Raw genomic sequence first — 17324 nt, forward strand, 5'->3', positions numbered from 1 at the left:
TTAAATAGGCTTAGCTGATAAGGTGATAGCAGAAAATAATTTTATTCTTTTCTCCCCCGTCCCTTCAAACTCTGGGATTGTTCGCTCCCTACAGCTGGCATGAAATCTTAGTAGGTCCCATTGCTTTAAAACCACTTTCAGATAATAAAAGGACTCCATTCACTTTTAGGCGTAAGAAGATTATCCCTTCAGTACTAAAATTGCCCAGCCCTGTGTTGTAACCACGTGAAGTTATTTCCTTCCCCCAGCTCTGGCCTGCCTCAGTCTCAAACGTAGGAGAGGGTGCAGGAGACCTCTTTCCTGTTTCCCCATCTGACTTTGCTACTCTTCTTCTCCCACTCCTTTCTTCATGGGTCACTTTAGGGGAGATGTAAGGGCAACAAAAGTCATACTTGACTGGCATAAGCATAACCCACTGTTGTGCTTTCTCGAGATGCTAATTCTTTCTTTTTAGGGTGCTTTTGTGGACTTCCTTGAAGACTCCCTCGCTACCACCACCACCACTGGGGCCCTCTGACTGTAGCTTCCTTGATAGAGGCAATACCTCTCTTGTAGCTGCATTCCTTCCTTGGCACCTTGGCTTCCAATTGTCCATCCCTCTGTTGTGGGTTATGTTGCCCCTCCAGGAGTCCTCTGGGAAAATATTCAAAATAGCACTAGGCTTGCTATACCCAGTTGCCCACATTTGGTCCACAAGAAACACTCATGTATCCTTGCTCTGCTGTTGCTACGAGTAGAGTTAGCTTCCAATGCAGCCCTCTCTCTTTTTCTCTCTCTTTCTCACTCTCACTCTCTCTGCCAACTTAAAGCTGCTCTATAGCCACAGTTCTAATGCTCCCCAAACCCCAAAGGACACATGTCTACTTCTCAAAGTTGATCTCTTGAAGCCACCTCTCACTTGGCTTAAAGCAGGGGTGAAGCAACTCCCCAAGATGGGGAAAGACCACAAAGCATTTGGAAAACTTCTCACATAGAAATTCTCTCTCTTCCTTCCCAACTCTCTTAATGAGACAAGAGTTTGCAAAACTGGACTTTGTCCACATTTTTGCAAGTTTTGCCTACATTGTCCAGACATTGCTTTGGAATATGAGGTTTCTTGGCTACTGTTGTTTGCTCTGGATCTCAAGAGCTTCGGCTGAAACTGCGATGGAGTTGTTGATCATCAAAAGATGACCCTTTGATCATCCTGTCAGATATTGATTCACTCGTTCTTTCTGACATGGATCCCTTTGTAAACCAGGATGCAGTCATTAGAGGGTTGACTATTGACATGATGACTAAATGTTTCATCTGACCCTGTTTTTCAGCCCTAAGATGACTGTCAGAATCCATCTTGCTCCTCAGATTTTTATGAATACTCAAGAGTTATTGACACTGCATTGGTTCTTCTGTATGTTCTAGTAAAGGATTCATGTTATACTTTTGTATGACAAATGAAACTGCATCTCATTGAAGTGAGAGTTTGCACCCACAGTAGAGAGCATGGAATTTTAAGTTTTGATCTAGCAACTTGAAACTTGGTCATGTTGTTGCAGAACAGACTTTAAGTTGTAGGATACTGTGTTTCTACTTTTTCTCCCACCAGAAAATATAACACCCTTCAAGTGCCTATCTTATTTGCAAAAAGTCAGGACTTAGAAACACAAGAGCAGGTACCCTGGAAGAGGAAAAAACAATGAACTTGCAGCTGAGCCAGCTCTTATCATAGTTGACCACAAAAACAAGCTAAAGGTTGCCAAACCACAGAAAATGGGGATTCTACGACAACATACAGATTGGTTTTTTGCCTCTTTTAGAAAAGTTTTATTTATTTATTTACTTTTACATAATGTGTCTTCAATTAGTATTTTGGGGGAGGGTATCTGTTTTTCTTTTTCAGCTTTAGTGCTCTGGAAATCTAAAAAGATGTTCTCCAAAGATTTCCAGCATGGCTCCAATTAAAAACAGAAGATGTCTTTCCCACGTGATTGCATTACATGTAACTCCTGCCACAGCATCAACCAGTTGACACTAATAGTCATTGAATTTGAGAGCTACAAAAAAGACTCTTTGAACCACTAGAACTAGAATATTGGCTTATAATTATTACTAATAAAAACCAACCTTAATTTGCAAAATAATGATTTAAGCATGTCAGGTAAAATTATTTCACTTATTTGATTTTATAATTTTTTGTGTGCAATTATCATAGACAAATTATTTTCTCTTAAACTTTATTTCTAATGTGTGCCGTCTTGATGGCAAGCTATATAGGTATCCCCCAAATTATCTCAGTTGATTCTGGAGCAGAGTTCTCCATTTTGAAGTTTTCACACTTGAGTTGAAATAGCTCTGGGAGCATATGCCTTTCCAGTTACAACACAGAGCTGATAAGATCGTCTTTCTCAACTGGCTCCCTTCATCACACAGTCTCAAAACCCATTCATCACTCAGGCATGATTGTTGCTTAACTCCCAAACAATTTGTACCACTTGTACCTCAGGAAGTTTCTAGTGCTGACACTGATGTTTTATAATCTTTCTAAAGCACCACCCAACATCTTAAATCACTCAGCTTATTATAAAGAATCAAGAAAATCTAAGGATGCAAAGGATAGTTTGATGATGAAGAGAGTAAGACAGGAAAACATAGATTATTGGTCTCATGCAAAGCATATTCTAGGGTAGAAATTCATTAATAATAACCATTTTTTACTTTGTGCTCATCTTATGAGCTGGCAAAGGAATTTGTCATACAGTAATAGCAGGGATTAAAATCAGCTGTATTAGAGCCATAAGAATTTGGATTGGGGAGCCTCGTGTCTTCTGGTGTTTAATTAAACCATTCCCACAATAGAGTCAGGGATAGGACCCTAATCCTGAGAAGGATTAGCGTAATTGTTATAGTAAGATCTTGACGTGTTCTCTTTGATTTGTGGTGAGAATTCTATCATAGACATAACAAACCTGCTCCAGTGGCTTCTTGTTGCCATAGGTAAGATTAAAGCTCTTGGGCCATCTCTTTCATCTGTCAAGGCACCCGAGAGAGACTGTGTTGCCACAATGAATCTAGAAACAATTTCCCAACTGGTGTCCATCAGTTTTGACTAAAATGTTTCTGCTGATTAGAAAAACAGGTGTTTCTCTTCGTGGGTACAAATGGAATTTCGTTTTCCTAATGTTCATGCAGGACAACAAACAGGATCCAGGTAGCTCTTGCCTGAGTGGTTTTGGCCTCTGCCTTTAGTTATGTGGCAGACATCTACCAGGAACAAGCTAAAACCTGGGAAAGATGCAAAAATATTACCAGCCCAAGCTTGGCCACAGAAGAGGCAAATCCGCAACCAATTTTTATGTGATTATTAATCAGTCTAATCAGTTGTACATATCTTATATGATATCTCTGGTTTCTGGCAAATGTAGCTATAGCTTGTGACTGAGTGAAAAAAAAAAAAAAGCCTTTTGGCATCTCCGCCCAGCTCTAATACCAGCAGGTTTCCTTTGATTCTGGCACCATGTAAAGAAGAGATTTTTCAGTTCTTTGTCAGAGATGATTTCCCATTATTATTTAGTCTTCACTGTATACTCTGTACTATTTAGTCTTAATTAAATAACCAAAAGCTTATCTGGCCTAGAAATGTTTTCCTTCTATGCCATGGGCCTCAAGTTTTTCCCCCTTTTCCTTCACACTTTAAAAGTTTATCCTAAACACAATGAAGCAAAAAGCCTTTAAATTTATCTATCTAAAAAACTGAAGTAATGACTTTTAGAGAAAAAAGAACAACTGATCCAAATATAGTTTAACATATATATCTGATCCCAGAATTTAGCTATCAGTATGGCTATTTTAATAATGGCAATTACTATTTTTTGTAATAGCGATTTTTAATTCAATAAATTTTTTGAGTGTCTATATCAGCGTTGTACTAACTGCTATAAAAGGAGCTAGAAGAATGTCTTGTAGGATTCCCATAAGCATCTCAAACTCAACATCTTCCCAAAGAGAGAATTAATATTCCCTTTAAACTTTTTTCTTCTCTAGTATTGCTAAATTTATTGCACTGTCATTTACAAGCTAGGGTCATCCTTGACTCCTCCTTATTGATGCCCCCCATCAACCCCTCCTTATCAAGCCCCCTTACAACCTCCAACCAGCAAGTTACCAAGTCCTGCTCACTCCCTACACATTCTCCCATGTCTTTCCCCTGTACACTGTTCCAGTTGCCTCAACCTTCTTTATTCTTTTACTTAATCATCCAACATTTGTTTTGTGAGTGCGGTTCTAGAGCTAAACACTAGTGAAGCAAAAATAAGTAAGATACGCTCTCTGCTCTCAAGACATTGTAGTCAGAGGGTCAGGCATAAAAACCCATATTATGAAACAATATCTTAAGTGGCATGTTAGAGATATAAATAGGATATTGTAATAACACCAAGAAGGGGCACCTAACCCAATCTGAGGTTTGAGTGAGCCTCTCCTTGAAAACTGCTCAAGTTGATTGTTAAAGGATGAGCAGGCCCTGGTCAAAGTAATAGGGCGATGGTGGAAGGAAGGCCATTCCAACTGCATGGGACAATGTGAACCAAAGTAGCTTTGAAATAACCTGATGTTCTCAGGAAATCACAAGCAATTCTGTATATTGTAGATCATCAATTATAAAAGAGGACTGGGAAAAGTAGGCTAGGGCCAGATCATGGGAAGAGCTTAGACTTTATCCTGTAGGTGCTAGAGAGCCAACAGAAGGTTTTAGAGAAAAATGAGATGATCATGTCTTTGTTCCAAATAGGTAAGTCTGATAACAGTGAGGAGGGAAGATTCGAAGAGGACTAAGTCAGGGAGAGATGTTGGGAGACTCTCAGAAGTCAGGTGAGAGATGATAAAGGCTCACCCAAACCAGGACAGAGACAGCAAGCATAAGAGAGAAGCATACAAATACAAGCCCTGTTTAAAAAAAATAGTAGCGGCAGATCTTATCTGTGGCATGAGGGAGTAGGAAGAGTCAAAGATGATTCCTAACTTGGATGATGGATTAGAGAGCTGAACCAGCAATTGAGACAAAGAATAACTGAGAAGCTTCCGGCTTAGTGAAAAGATGATGAATTCAGTTTTGAACATGTTGTGTTTGAGATGCCTGTAGGACATCCAGGTGGAGATCTCTGACAGGCAGTTAGATATACAAATCTGAAGCTTGAGGGACAGGGTGGGGCTGGAGATAAACAGTTGGAAGCCATCAAAAATAGGTAATAGTTGAAACCATGAGAATAGCTCATCCAGAGAGAATGAGTAGAGTATGAAAAGTTGAGGAACTCTTGGAAACACCAATATTTAAGGAAGGTTTGGAGAAACAGGAGCATTTGAATTGAGAGGAAAACTTGAGTAGAATGTGGTACCATGGAAAGCCAAAAAGTGAAAATTTGTAAGGAGAGATCAAAACAGGGTCAACATTGTCAAATGTAACAAATAGATCTATTAAGATAAGGATTTTTAAATAGTCATTGATTTTGGCATTGAGGAAAGTCCTTTCTGACCATATTAAGAGTAGTTTCAGCAAAATAATGGGGACAGGAATTAGACTACAATAGACTGAAGAGGTATGAGAAATGAGAAAAGGGGGCTGGTAAAACCTTTCAACAAGTGAAAATAAGAAAAGGGGAAAGATATTGCATTTAGAAAAAAAGCAGTCTAGGGGCAGTTTCTAGGAGGAACAACTTTCGCGTGTTTACCAGCAGAGAAGGAATAATCAATACTAAGGGATATGTCAAGAATACGGGAGGGTAGGACAGTTGCGGCCAGGCCCCTGATAATGTGGGGCAGGATCAGCTCAAGGACATTGTAAATAGCTGGTAGGGTGCTGATAAATGAACAAGGTGGACTGGAGGGTCTCTTCTTCCCCATCATTTATTTGCCCTAGACTATTTCAATATTTTCATCTGAGAACCCTCACTTTCAACTACTCTAATTTGTCCTTCATGCCCCCACAAGGATAATGTTGCTATACTTCAAACCCAATGTTATCATTTAAAATTTTTCAGTGTCTCTGTAACTAAAGAGGAATTTCAGAAGCTTCCACTGCCTACCATTCCTACACTTCCTTTTTGAGAAAGTGATTTCATGCAGTCCTTTCTGTGTAAAATAATTAGTGCTCATTCCATCATCTGCAAGTCGAATTCTAGTTTTTTCTACTGGTTGATCAGAGATCAGTGCCTGGTGAAAATGGATCCATTAGCTGTAAGGAAGCACAACCTTTTCTGAGATGGTTTCGTACCAAATCCTGTTCCAAAGAGAGCACCCGACATTGAATGGTGGTAATACCAATTACATCAGGGTCTCTCGCTCAAGAAGGATAATCAAATGGAGAATGAACAAAGAGAGAGTCCATCACTCTACATTGAACTAGTATTGTGACCCAATGAGGAAGCTATGCATCCCAGCCTCAGCAATACTGGAACCTAAAATGTCAAGATCACTAAGAAAGAGATGCTGGCCCATCACTATTTCACATTCTTTGCAGTAATCCTTCACTTCTGGGTTTTCTTAGCACCAATCTTTAAGTGCTGAATTGGACTTTGAACTCTCTTGATTAGCATTTCCTACTTTATGTTTTAATGTTCTTGTCTTATGAAAACAGGTTCTGTGGTTTGGGAAATACTGCATACCCCTCCACTTTAAAGATTCTCAAATGATATTAGTATGTCAAACAATCCCAAAAGCCCTTATAGCAAGAGACTTTTTAGCTTGGTTTTACCCAGTTTTTCCCAAACATTTTGACCAGCGAACCACTTTTCTTTTTTAGTAACAACTATTAACACCTCAATAAACACATTTTGGGGAAACTAGCACAGAGGATAAGGTCTGTATCATGCATAGAGTCCAGGTTTAATGTGGCAGATTGACCACAAGCATTTATCTACTCTTCCACTTGAAACTCCACTACAAGGACTTTAAAGACATAAAGCTCTTCAACACCCCCCCAAAAGACAGAATAAGAAATAAATCCTAACAGACAAGAAGCCAAATTCGTTTTAAGAATTGACTTCGCCTTGGCAGGAAGTTACCATCGCGAAGTGCCTGGAGAGGAGAAACCTGTCAGAGCTGCAACACACCTGCCCCTCGGCTCCTCTGTGGCTCAGAGCTGAAGGAGTCAAGTGCTGAGGAAGGCAGGGCTGAGGCCCAGGTCGGAAAACAATTGGTTCAAAGTCTGTAGGCAAATTAGTGGGCCCCAGGTCCCTCACCCCCACCCCACACAGTCAAGAACCTATACAGATACATATAATTTCTTTAAAAATTGAACAGCAGCATCTGGACTCAGAAACACAGTATAGTAAAGAGCAATCAATCTAGAGGCTGCAATTAGAAAGATGAAAATGAAACTTGGCACCTGAGGGATGGAACCCCTAAACTTCTTCCCAAAGCCCCTAGGATAGCAGCAGACAGGCACGCACCACCATTGTCAGCAGGCTGGAGAGCTCTTCCTTTTCTTTTTTTTCCCTCCCCAAAGCCCCAGCACATAGTTGTATATCCTAGTTGTAAGTCATTCTAGTTCTGTGTGGGACACCACCTCAGCATGGCCTGATGAGCAGTGTGTAGGTCCGTGCCTGGGATCCAAACCGGCGAACCCCAGGCCGCTGAAGCAGAATGCGCGAACTTAACCACTCAGCCATGGGGCTGGCCCTCTGGAGACCTCTTCTGACAAGAAATTGAATGCTTAATAGCAGAGCTCCTTTAAAAAGGCCAGAGTAGTGCGGAGCACATCCCTACAGTGAAGCCAACAGGTGGAAGTGTTGGTACCCACAAATTGTTTCTAAGTAACATTTTAGTGCCATATTCTTAAAAAAAGAAAACTCTAAGTTCAAGCGAGATAGATGGAAGCAAATACCTGTGAGTTAAGGTCAAAATAGATTCCAAGACCCAAGATGTACATTGAAATAGAGCAGGGTAGGAACTTAGTTTGTAATCAATCAGACTAACGAAGGTCATTCAAATAGTATCAAGAATTCAGTGACATGAATAATCAAGCACTTAGGAAACTGAGTTTAAAGACAGGGGAGTTAGTCTCTGGGGAACTGCATGGAAGTGCAACATAGAACCCACAGTTTAACATTAAATTGGCAAACTATTGGTCTGTAGCTCCTTAAAATCAATCTCCACACCTCAGAGCAGAATATGTTCACGGAACGAAGAACTGAGCTCTGTCTAGGGGCGGGAGTTAAAAAGGCCCAGCTGTCAGAATAAGAAGGGTTGGAGGTTTGGAGGTAGGGTGAGAATATGAGACATTGCAAATCTGGAAACACCAAAAACAGAAAACAAAAAAAAAAACCCTCATTCCTAAAGAAAACTTTTAGTCTTGCCCTCTAATCCTCAGCATCTTTGACCCATTCAGAAGTTGGACTCCCTTCAATCAAAACATAGCGTATTTCATGTGGCCATAATTAAATATTTGGGGGAGGGTAGATGAAAGAATTTCGTATTATCTGTAAAAATTGCAGGATTTCCTGAAATGGAATTATGAATTGTAAGGACTGGCTTCTAGCTATTGTTTGTTGCTTTATTTTTATTCCATTTCTGTGAATTCTTAGGCTACTTTTCCAGCTGGTCGTAAATTTTGTGAGTGGATTTTGAATTGAAAGTCCTGCCTCAGAATGACTAGACCAAATAAAAAGTGCTTCAATAGTATACATTTCTCTTTTTTTTTTTAAGACTTTATTTTTCCTTTTTCTCCCCAAAGCCCTCCAGTACATAGTTGTATATTCTTCGTTGTGGGTCCTTCTAGTTGTGGCATGTGGGACGCTGCTTCAGTGTGGTTTGATGAGCAGTGCCTTGTCCGCGCCCAGGATTCGAACCAACGAAACACTGGGCCGCCTGCAGCGGAGTGCGCGAACTTAACCACTCGGCCACGGGGCCAGCCCCATACATTTCTCTTAAAAGACTACATTAGCACATTTTGCCTGGTCAATCTGATGTTTCCCAACCTTGGAGAGCCAGTACCCTCCTTCCTCTTCAGACCCCACCCTTGATCACGAAACACATTTGTAATCAGAACATCCCCCCGCCTAATCTGGTCTAGAGAGATTTTGGAACACTCGCACCACCGCAAATTGTTTTCTATTTTGTTCTACGGATCTGGAACCACATCAGAAGTTCCCTGGGTGTTATTCAGGTCGAGATCTGTTTAGGAAAGGTATTTGCTTGTAATCTGCCTGACTCTTTTCCAGCTCCCCAAGCTTTCCCTTTTTGTACCGGCTTTTTGAATTTTCAAAGTTATTTCAGATGAAGCAATTAATGGCAATACACTCATTGTGATGAATATTTATGTGCAATCAATTCTGAGTATTGAGGTTACATGCATTTAATAGTAAAAGTTGCAATGCTAGTTTTGTTTTATAATTTATACCCGTTTTTCGTTCGTTTGGGAAATCTCACAATAGCCATCGGCCAAAACCAGTCAAGTTGAATTGTGGCTATTTGTATGCCTTCTGAAATGTCTGTGTGCCCAAGTCTTTAATTATGTAGGCATGTGGAAAGATCTACAATCATAAACTGGTAGATTGCTTAGCATATAAGACACCTGTGAAAAAGTAAAATTTGCTTCTACACGCCAAAGTACAGAATTGCAATTCTTATTATACTGAGTCAGAGAAAAACGTGATCATCTACGTATCCTATAATATCTTATCATTACAGCACTTGATTCGAGCTCCAAAATGACTCCTCTCCAAGTTTCTATTGTTAATATATTAAAAATATATTATGGTTTTTTTTTTTTTTGAGGAAGATTAGCCCTGAGCTAACTACTGCCAATCCTCCTCTTTTTGCTGAGGAAGACCGGCCCTGAGCTAACATCCATGCCCAGCTTCCTCTACTTTATACGTGGGACGCCTACCACAGCATGGCTTGCTGCGCGGTGCCATGTCCACACCCAGGATCCGAACCAGCAAACCCTGGGCCGCCGAGAAGTGGAATGTGCAAACTTAACCACTGCTCCACTGGGCCGGCCCCAAAATATATTATTGTTTTGAAACACTGTAATCTTTACTTGAAAGTCTATTTGTACATGTAACTTAATCTAAATTTGAATATCGCTGTGAGAAAAATAGTTTTGATTATTATACTTACACTTGTGATTATAAAACGGTGCTGATCTAACAGGTTATCATACTTTACGGAGATCAATTGTCCTTCACTATTTCTTCCTAATTTTAAATATAATTTGCCACAGCAAATTCACAAAAAGAAAATAAACAAAAGCAAAACTAAAGACAAGGAGTTACTTTGGAATATTTTAAAGTGGCAAAAAAATTGTCATTTGACATTCATGTTTAAAGTAAGGTAAAAGTTTGCCATATCGTGTATGTGTATATTCTTAATCGTATGAGATAGTTCCTTATCCTTCTAGGTAGGCATGTCTCTTTCTCAGTGGTCAAGTCATATGTACCCAAATTTAGAGAAGGGTTGGAAGAGTCAAACTTTTAGAATTTGTCTCTGATTGAGGTGACTACTACATCTAGAGTCTTTGTCTCTGGTTCAAGGCCTAAATCTTTCACTAAATCTTCCTAATAACTCATTTTGTTTGTTATTATTATTAGTCCCTGGAGGTAACCTAACATTTGTATTACCAACAGCTCTCTTTCAAAGCCACATTCCAGTTGACACTTCAGTTGGATTTTAATAATCCCAAATGGTCCTCTGATTTTGGGAAGGACCCAAATGGGCATATTTCCACACATGAGATCAAAGGAAAGAAGCAATTAGCTTTTTATTGTACAGGTATCAAACATCTTTCACTTGCATAACATTTCCAAGCCTTAAAATTACATCTAACTCCTTTTCCTCCGCTTCAGAGCCCATAAGAGTAGGTAAAATAAGATAATATTTTGAAACTCAGAGACAGCAGTTTGACAGCAATGTTGGATATTGAATTTTACAAATAAGTTCAAAGAAATAATAGCCGTGTGAACAGATTATCATGCCCATCATAAATTAGCACTAAATCTTCTTAACGTACTGAGGAACTATTCATTACATGGAAACAACATGGTGCCTGACCTTGGGGAGCTAGTCTCAGACAATGTCTTTGAAGTCATTTCATTCTTGTTCTTACTTCAAGTATCTCAGACATGTGTCTTTATATAGCCCCCTTGAGGGTAGGGACCATATCTGAATTACTCCATGTGTTTTCTAACGCAGAGAACTCTGAAGAATGAAAGATGGATACTATATGGAAAAAATTACTTAATTTTAATTTTATAAGATATGACATCATTTTGTTTCTCTTCTATTGCTTTTCAGTTATAAAAGGTTACATGAATTCTTGCTAATTCTAAAAATCTAAAAATAAGTATATACAATAAAAACAAAAACTCCTACCTTTACACTACATACACCCCCCAATCCTCACTCCCTTCTCCACTGGAAACTCTAATAACAGTCTGGTACATAGTTAGGTCCATTTAAACATACACTCTTGATTTTAATTCCGTGCAATTAAAACCATTAGGCTGTTAACATTTGTGATCACGGGATTCATACAACATTGGGCTTTATTTAGAACTACCTTATTTCTCCATAAACATTTTTAAGGAACAGTAGCAGTTTATGAAGTGCATCTTAATCTTCAGTATGAACACTTCTGTTCTTTCTATCTCAGTATTGAATTCTGCTTATGCTTGGCTTATACAGCCAACAAATTGAGTCTATGGTAGGTTGATGGTAGATTCAATTCATAGTGACAAGTTGAAAGTTCCCCCTCATCATTGCCTTTTTTCCTTCCCAAATGGTCTTGGTTATTTTCCTAGATTTATTCTTTAAGACATATTTTAGAATTTCTTTGTCATGTTCCCCCCAAATCCTGCTGTGACTGCAATTGGAATAGCACTTTAATTAACTTGGGAGGATCTGACATGGCATGTCTTTCCATTTGTTCATGCTTTCTTCTATGTCTCATTAAACTTTTGATGGATTCTTCACCTGCATCATTGTTGAACTTAATGAAGTTGTTTCTTTGCAATGGGCTCTTTTCTCTAATATATTTCCTATTAATTACTGATAGATTATAGAAAAGTTATCCAATTTTTAAATAGTAACTTATAATATCTCATTATTTTTCAGTAGATTCCTTTGGGTTTTCAGAGTAAATAATCATATAGCTACAAAGAATTCTTTGGTAATTTCTTATAATGAAATATTTCACTATATTGAAGCTTGCATTCCTGAAATAAATTGTATCTACTAGTGGTATAATGCTTAATACTGCTGGATTTTTTAAAGACTCCTGGATTCAATTTACCATAGCAATTGAGGAAGATTTTTACATATACTTTAACAAATTAGTATTGAAAAAATTCTTGCTCCATAGGTTTGTCAGCTTTCAGGATTTAGTATCAGAGTGACACTGGCTTAACAAGGGAATTGGAAAACTTACCATCTTTGATTATTTCCTGAAAAATAGTTTTCAAAGAAAACCAACTGAATTAAGCGTTGTTAGGCCAATCCCTGGCATGGGTGTGTAGGAGTCAATCTTGAATAGCTTAACGGGGGCGTTGGCACTGTAGGAGGCATTAGGCTGGCCCTCAGAAACCAGGGGAGACTCCGTCATCTGTCTTCCTTTCTCAGAGAGCACCTTAATGATTTAAAAATAGAAATACACTATTAACCTTCCCGTTGTGATCTGGCAAAATATTGACACTACTCCCAAGTGGAAGCTATGTGTCAGCAGATACACTGGAAATATGTATTTTTGTGTATTCCTTTTATGAATCACATTCAAGACTGTTATGTGTCTACACTAGCATTATCCAACATTTGTAATGCAATGTTAAATGCAAGCCTGAAGTCACACAAAACATTAAAAGAATTTTTTTAAAGAACTATAACCATTTGCATCGGGGTGGACCTTTATCTATTTTACATGTAATTAGCATGCAGATCATCAGGCAATTGCAAAAGCCAGAACTGAAGATAAAATTATATAAACAAAATTAACCTTATTTTGGCTCCAGAACACAGGAATAATATTTTTTCAGGGTTGAATGTAATATTTATGCATAAGTGTTTCCTTAAATAAACTTCCTTAAAAATATTTACTACTCTTGCTATTGGTGAGTACAGACCTCTTCCAAAATGGACAGAACCTTCAGGAAAACATTGGTACCCCTCCCCAGCCTCTCATATTTAAAGTTGTAGGGTAACCAAACAGAGGTGGAAGTAGCTGCACGTAATAGAAACTTGCAGCCTTGGGACCTGGAATATTAATCAGTGGTTAACTGCAAACTGAGCTCTAAGTGAGGATCCATAGGGATTCCCTACCCCAGCCCACTGATTTCACCAGACTTCTTAAGAGTCACTTCACCTGAGGGCCTGATCATGAAAAGTCAAACCTCCCATAGCAGTAAGAAAACAACTCATTTCTTTGGGGTTAGCAGGGTAAAATTGGTTTTTAAACACATTGCTACTAAATTTTTTCCTTCAAAATGGGGATGGCTTCAACATTTTTATGATTACAAATTAATACACATTCACTGTATTAAAATTAAAGTCAAGACCAAAAGTTACAAAGAATACATTTTAAATCACCTATAATTCCACGTCTCAAACATCCCTACTGTTAACTACGTGGTGTAGATCTTTACAGAATTTCCATTCAAATAAATCTTCTAAAAAGGTTCATGCTCATTTGCACCATGACTAAAAATACTTATCTTCAAAATAGATGTCATGTCATTTTTTTCAGATATTCTATATTTTTGGAACTATTTTCATTGCGTTCTCTTATATGGGATCAAAAAATATGTACTTAAATCATTATATAGCACACAAAAGAATAAAAAAAATCCATGTGAGTTAGTGGTGCTTTCATTAGTCATCAATTATAAATAGTTATGTGTCCATATTGACCTAAAATAATCTTATAATTTCATTAATATGATAGAATTGATCATTTGTCATTCGTTTCTAAAGACACCCAAAACATCTTTGCCAGTGTTTTCTCTCCTCCCTACTTCCCAACTCTCCCCTAATCTCTGTCTTCATCCCCTCTGATGGTTGGTGTTAACAACCTGAGTTATATTAACCCAATGATTAAAGCTAACAATTACAGGATTTCACTAGGCAACTTTTTGTAAACTGTACAAATAGAGAATAAATATGGCCTCTTTGTTTATATATGTGTGTGCCGATATTCATAAAATGTCTGTCAATAGAATCACAAAGAAACTAGTCATATATGTTGTTTCTGGGAGGGGAATTGAATGACTGGAGGTGGGGGACAGAGATGGAAGGAAAAATTTTTATTATATACCCTTTCATACTTTATAAATGATTATAATACTGCCTATTCAAAAACTTAAGATAAAGATATGTCTACATATGTACAAACACATATAAAGTTATTTGCTTAATAGAGCATAGGCTGCTCCTTCAGATTCCACAACATGCTAAGTGCTCAGAAAAATGAAACCACTAATTGTAACAGTGTCAGCTTATGGGTGTGCAATGGAAAAATATTTTTTCTTTTCTCTGAAAATAGTTTTAGTTGCCATTCTATAAAAGCGTGCCATGACAGGTTCAGAGTACCGTGTTTGAATCAGCAACTTAGCAAAGACATGTCAGTGTCTTCTCTATATGTTAGCATCTAACATATAGTCTAAATACACACACACACACAGAGCAGTGTGGTAGAGAAACCATCTAAGACTATTCCTTAGTTGCATTTGGGACAGCTGCTCTGAGGAAGAAAAATGGCAGAAATTCTAATTTTGACCCTGGTCCTTTTTGACAGATAAGTCACTCTGGTTCTTGGTTGCGTAAATCATATTTGTGTCCTTTGGAAAACCCTTTCTAATAGAGATGCTGTTCAAGCTTGTGAGTTAGGTGTATTGCTCTACACAGGGCTGAAATGTCCTTCATTTTTGTCTCACTATTTTTTTTTTTGTTCTTTATTTGCAGGTAGTGAAATCAAAGTTGTCCACAGAATATCATTTTATCAAAATGAAACCGTCAAGAAATCATATTGTTGGGAAATATTTCAGCAATCAAAGCAAACGACAACAAGACTCTGTAACAAACTTTCAGTCACCGTATCACGTCCAAGGTCCAATTAATCAGGTTTGCTCTGAAATCCTTCTCAGCAGGATGTGTGCGAGTCAAAGAACTGGGTAGACTCCCTGAGAAGGACTGAGTTTGGAGTTGGAGACAAGCCACTCATCTGGATGCTGGGCTAGGAACCAAATCCTGTGCAACTCATTGTATTTTGGATTTACCGCACATGCTCATGCACACCAGCACACGCATTCACTGCAATGTACACAGTGCTAAAAAAAGTAATAATAACACTTTTCCTACAGCCTTATGAAGTTAAGATATGCACTTGAAAATCTGTTGTTTTCAAGGGGAAAGATAGAGCTAGAAAAAGGTTATTGAACTATAATCATAAACTAGAACCACGGTGTGCCAGGTATTGTGTTGTGATGCCAGGTATTGTATTGTGATAATAAAGAGAAATGTAGACATTTGAATTACGTGGAAAAAAGATGATAATGCTGTTGAGTATTGTGTTATCTTCTCTATGGGTATCTTAATACAGACGAGGGGAAAAGCAATTACATTCCACTTGCAACCAAGGATTGCTCTTGTGTCCTTTACCAGGAGAAAACAGGGTGTTTATGATGGCTTAGCCTGTGTGAATCTAATGCTTATGAAAAACATTTCTTCCTATACTTTTAAAATTTTATGATTGAAAAGAAAAGAACAGGAGTGGTCACGAGGGAATTCAAAGAGATTCTATGAGAAAGATAGGCAGTGTGATATTTTACAGTTGAAACACTGATATATTTAACTTTGTACTCTTTGTACTGTTCATGAACATTCCCTCCTATCCTGTCTGTGGACTTGGATGGGTAATTGCAATCTAAATGGATTAAATACGTAATTTTAAAGTAAGGAACAAAATATAGTTCCTCATGTATTACTTTATTGTGTTTCATTACTTAAGAAAGCTTTTATTTGCTGTCAGTGCCCTATGTAACTTAAGAGCACTGTAACATTTTATGTAAATATTTTTCAAAGGATTAGGCATTCTCAAGTACATAGGCATTTATTTCCATAAAGCATTTGTGTATATCCACAAATACTACTAGGTTACTAGTAACTGTATTTTGACTTTCTGGAGCCACTGTATCTAATCCAAATTTAGAGTAGGCATAAAATTTTTTATTGAACTGTGGCATACTTATAAAACATAAATAATTCTAGCATTGAGAAGTTTCTCTTCCATATTTTAAGTTCAAAATAATAAATTCATTTATTTTACAAATGTTTTGTCGTGAGATTACATCTCTCAGTCACACTGCTTTTAGAGGATTATTTTTCTTTCGGGAAAAAAAGCTGAGCGGGTCAATTCAATACATGACTGAAATTACCAAATGTCCAAATACCTCAATTTCATTGCCATACAAAAAATAAAACTATTTTGATTGATCAGTTCCTTAGTATGAATATCAACCTCCTTTAAATACTATATTTTTATATATATTTTTATATGAAAGTAGACATGAATTTATATTTAACTGTCTTAAATTATATTTAAGCACAGATATCACTTGATATAAACAATACACATCTGCATCTGATGGATGATAGATTTTTTAAAAGGATGGTACAGCATTAACTTTTAAAATGAAAAATTTTTCTAGTATCTGCAGCTATGTACAAGCATGATTTTTAGGTTTTCAATGATTTTCTTTAAATGATATAAAATATTGCCAATTCATGCAGCCTCTCCATTGTGTTTTAATGTATGATGTGGTCTATAGTAGGATTGTAGTCAGTGGATGTTTCTTGTAATTTACTGTCAACCTAACTGTAATAACCATCTGACTGAGGTTAGTCTGGCATTTACCTCTTCACCATTGAAATAATAATGGATTTTAGAAACAATTGTAATAATACTATTAATAAATGTCTTATTAGTAATAGTCTGTGTTCAGAGAGTATCTTTTATTTTCCTTTTTACTAGAGGTCCCAGACCATGCAAACAGTGACCACTTGGCAGGGATATTACCATTCAGATCCAAGTATTGGGGTGTAGTTTAATAGCATTAACTATACAGTTCCTTCCAACCCTGATATTCTTTAAATTTTGATCAGATGAACTCCCTGCTGTACAATGGCCAAAGCTTTTGAACATAGTGCAATGACAAGCTTTTTTTTAAGATAAAAATGCTAAGAATCATTTTAACTACTCCTTGATTGAAAAAAACTACATTTTATTTTACCTTGAGGAAATAGGTGTGTGTGTATGTGTGTGCACGTATATTTGTGTGTGCTTAACGAGTTCATAATTTGAATGGGAA

General features: G+C 37.5%; 1 protein-coding gene across 5 annotated transcripts in view; it reads left to right on the forward strand.

The window, feature by feature from the left end:
* CPED1 (cadherin like and PC-esterase domain containing 1) overlaps positions 1 to 16944 on the forward strand; it is a 271872-nt gene extending 254928 nt beyond the window's left edge. For all 5 annotated transcript variants that reach the window (XM_046669323.1, XM_046669321.1, XM_046669319.1 and 2 more), the window contains one exon: positions 14920 to 16944. In XM_046669323.1, the coding sequence (XP_046525279.1) occupies positions 14920 to 15132 (213 nt within the window). In that variant the 3' untranslated portion in view covers positions 15133 to 16944. The remainder of the gene's footprint in view (positions 1 to 14919) is intronic.
* The last annotated feature ends 380 nt before the right edge of the window (positions 16945 to 17324 follow it).

This window comes from Equus quagga, chromosome 8 (genome assembly GCF_021613505.1).
Source record: "Equus quagga isolate Etosha38 chromosome 8, UCLA_HA_Equagga_1.0, whole genome shotgun sequence".
In the NCBI taxonomy this organism is placed as follows: domain Eukaryota; kingdom Metazoa; phylum Chordata; class Mammalia; order Perissodactyla; family Equidae; genus Equus; species Equus quagga.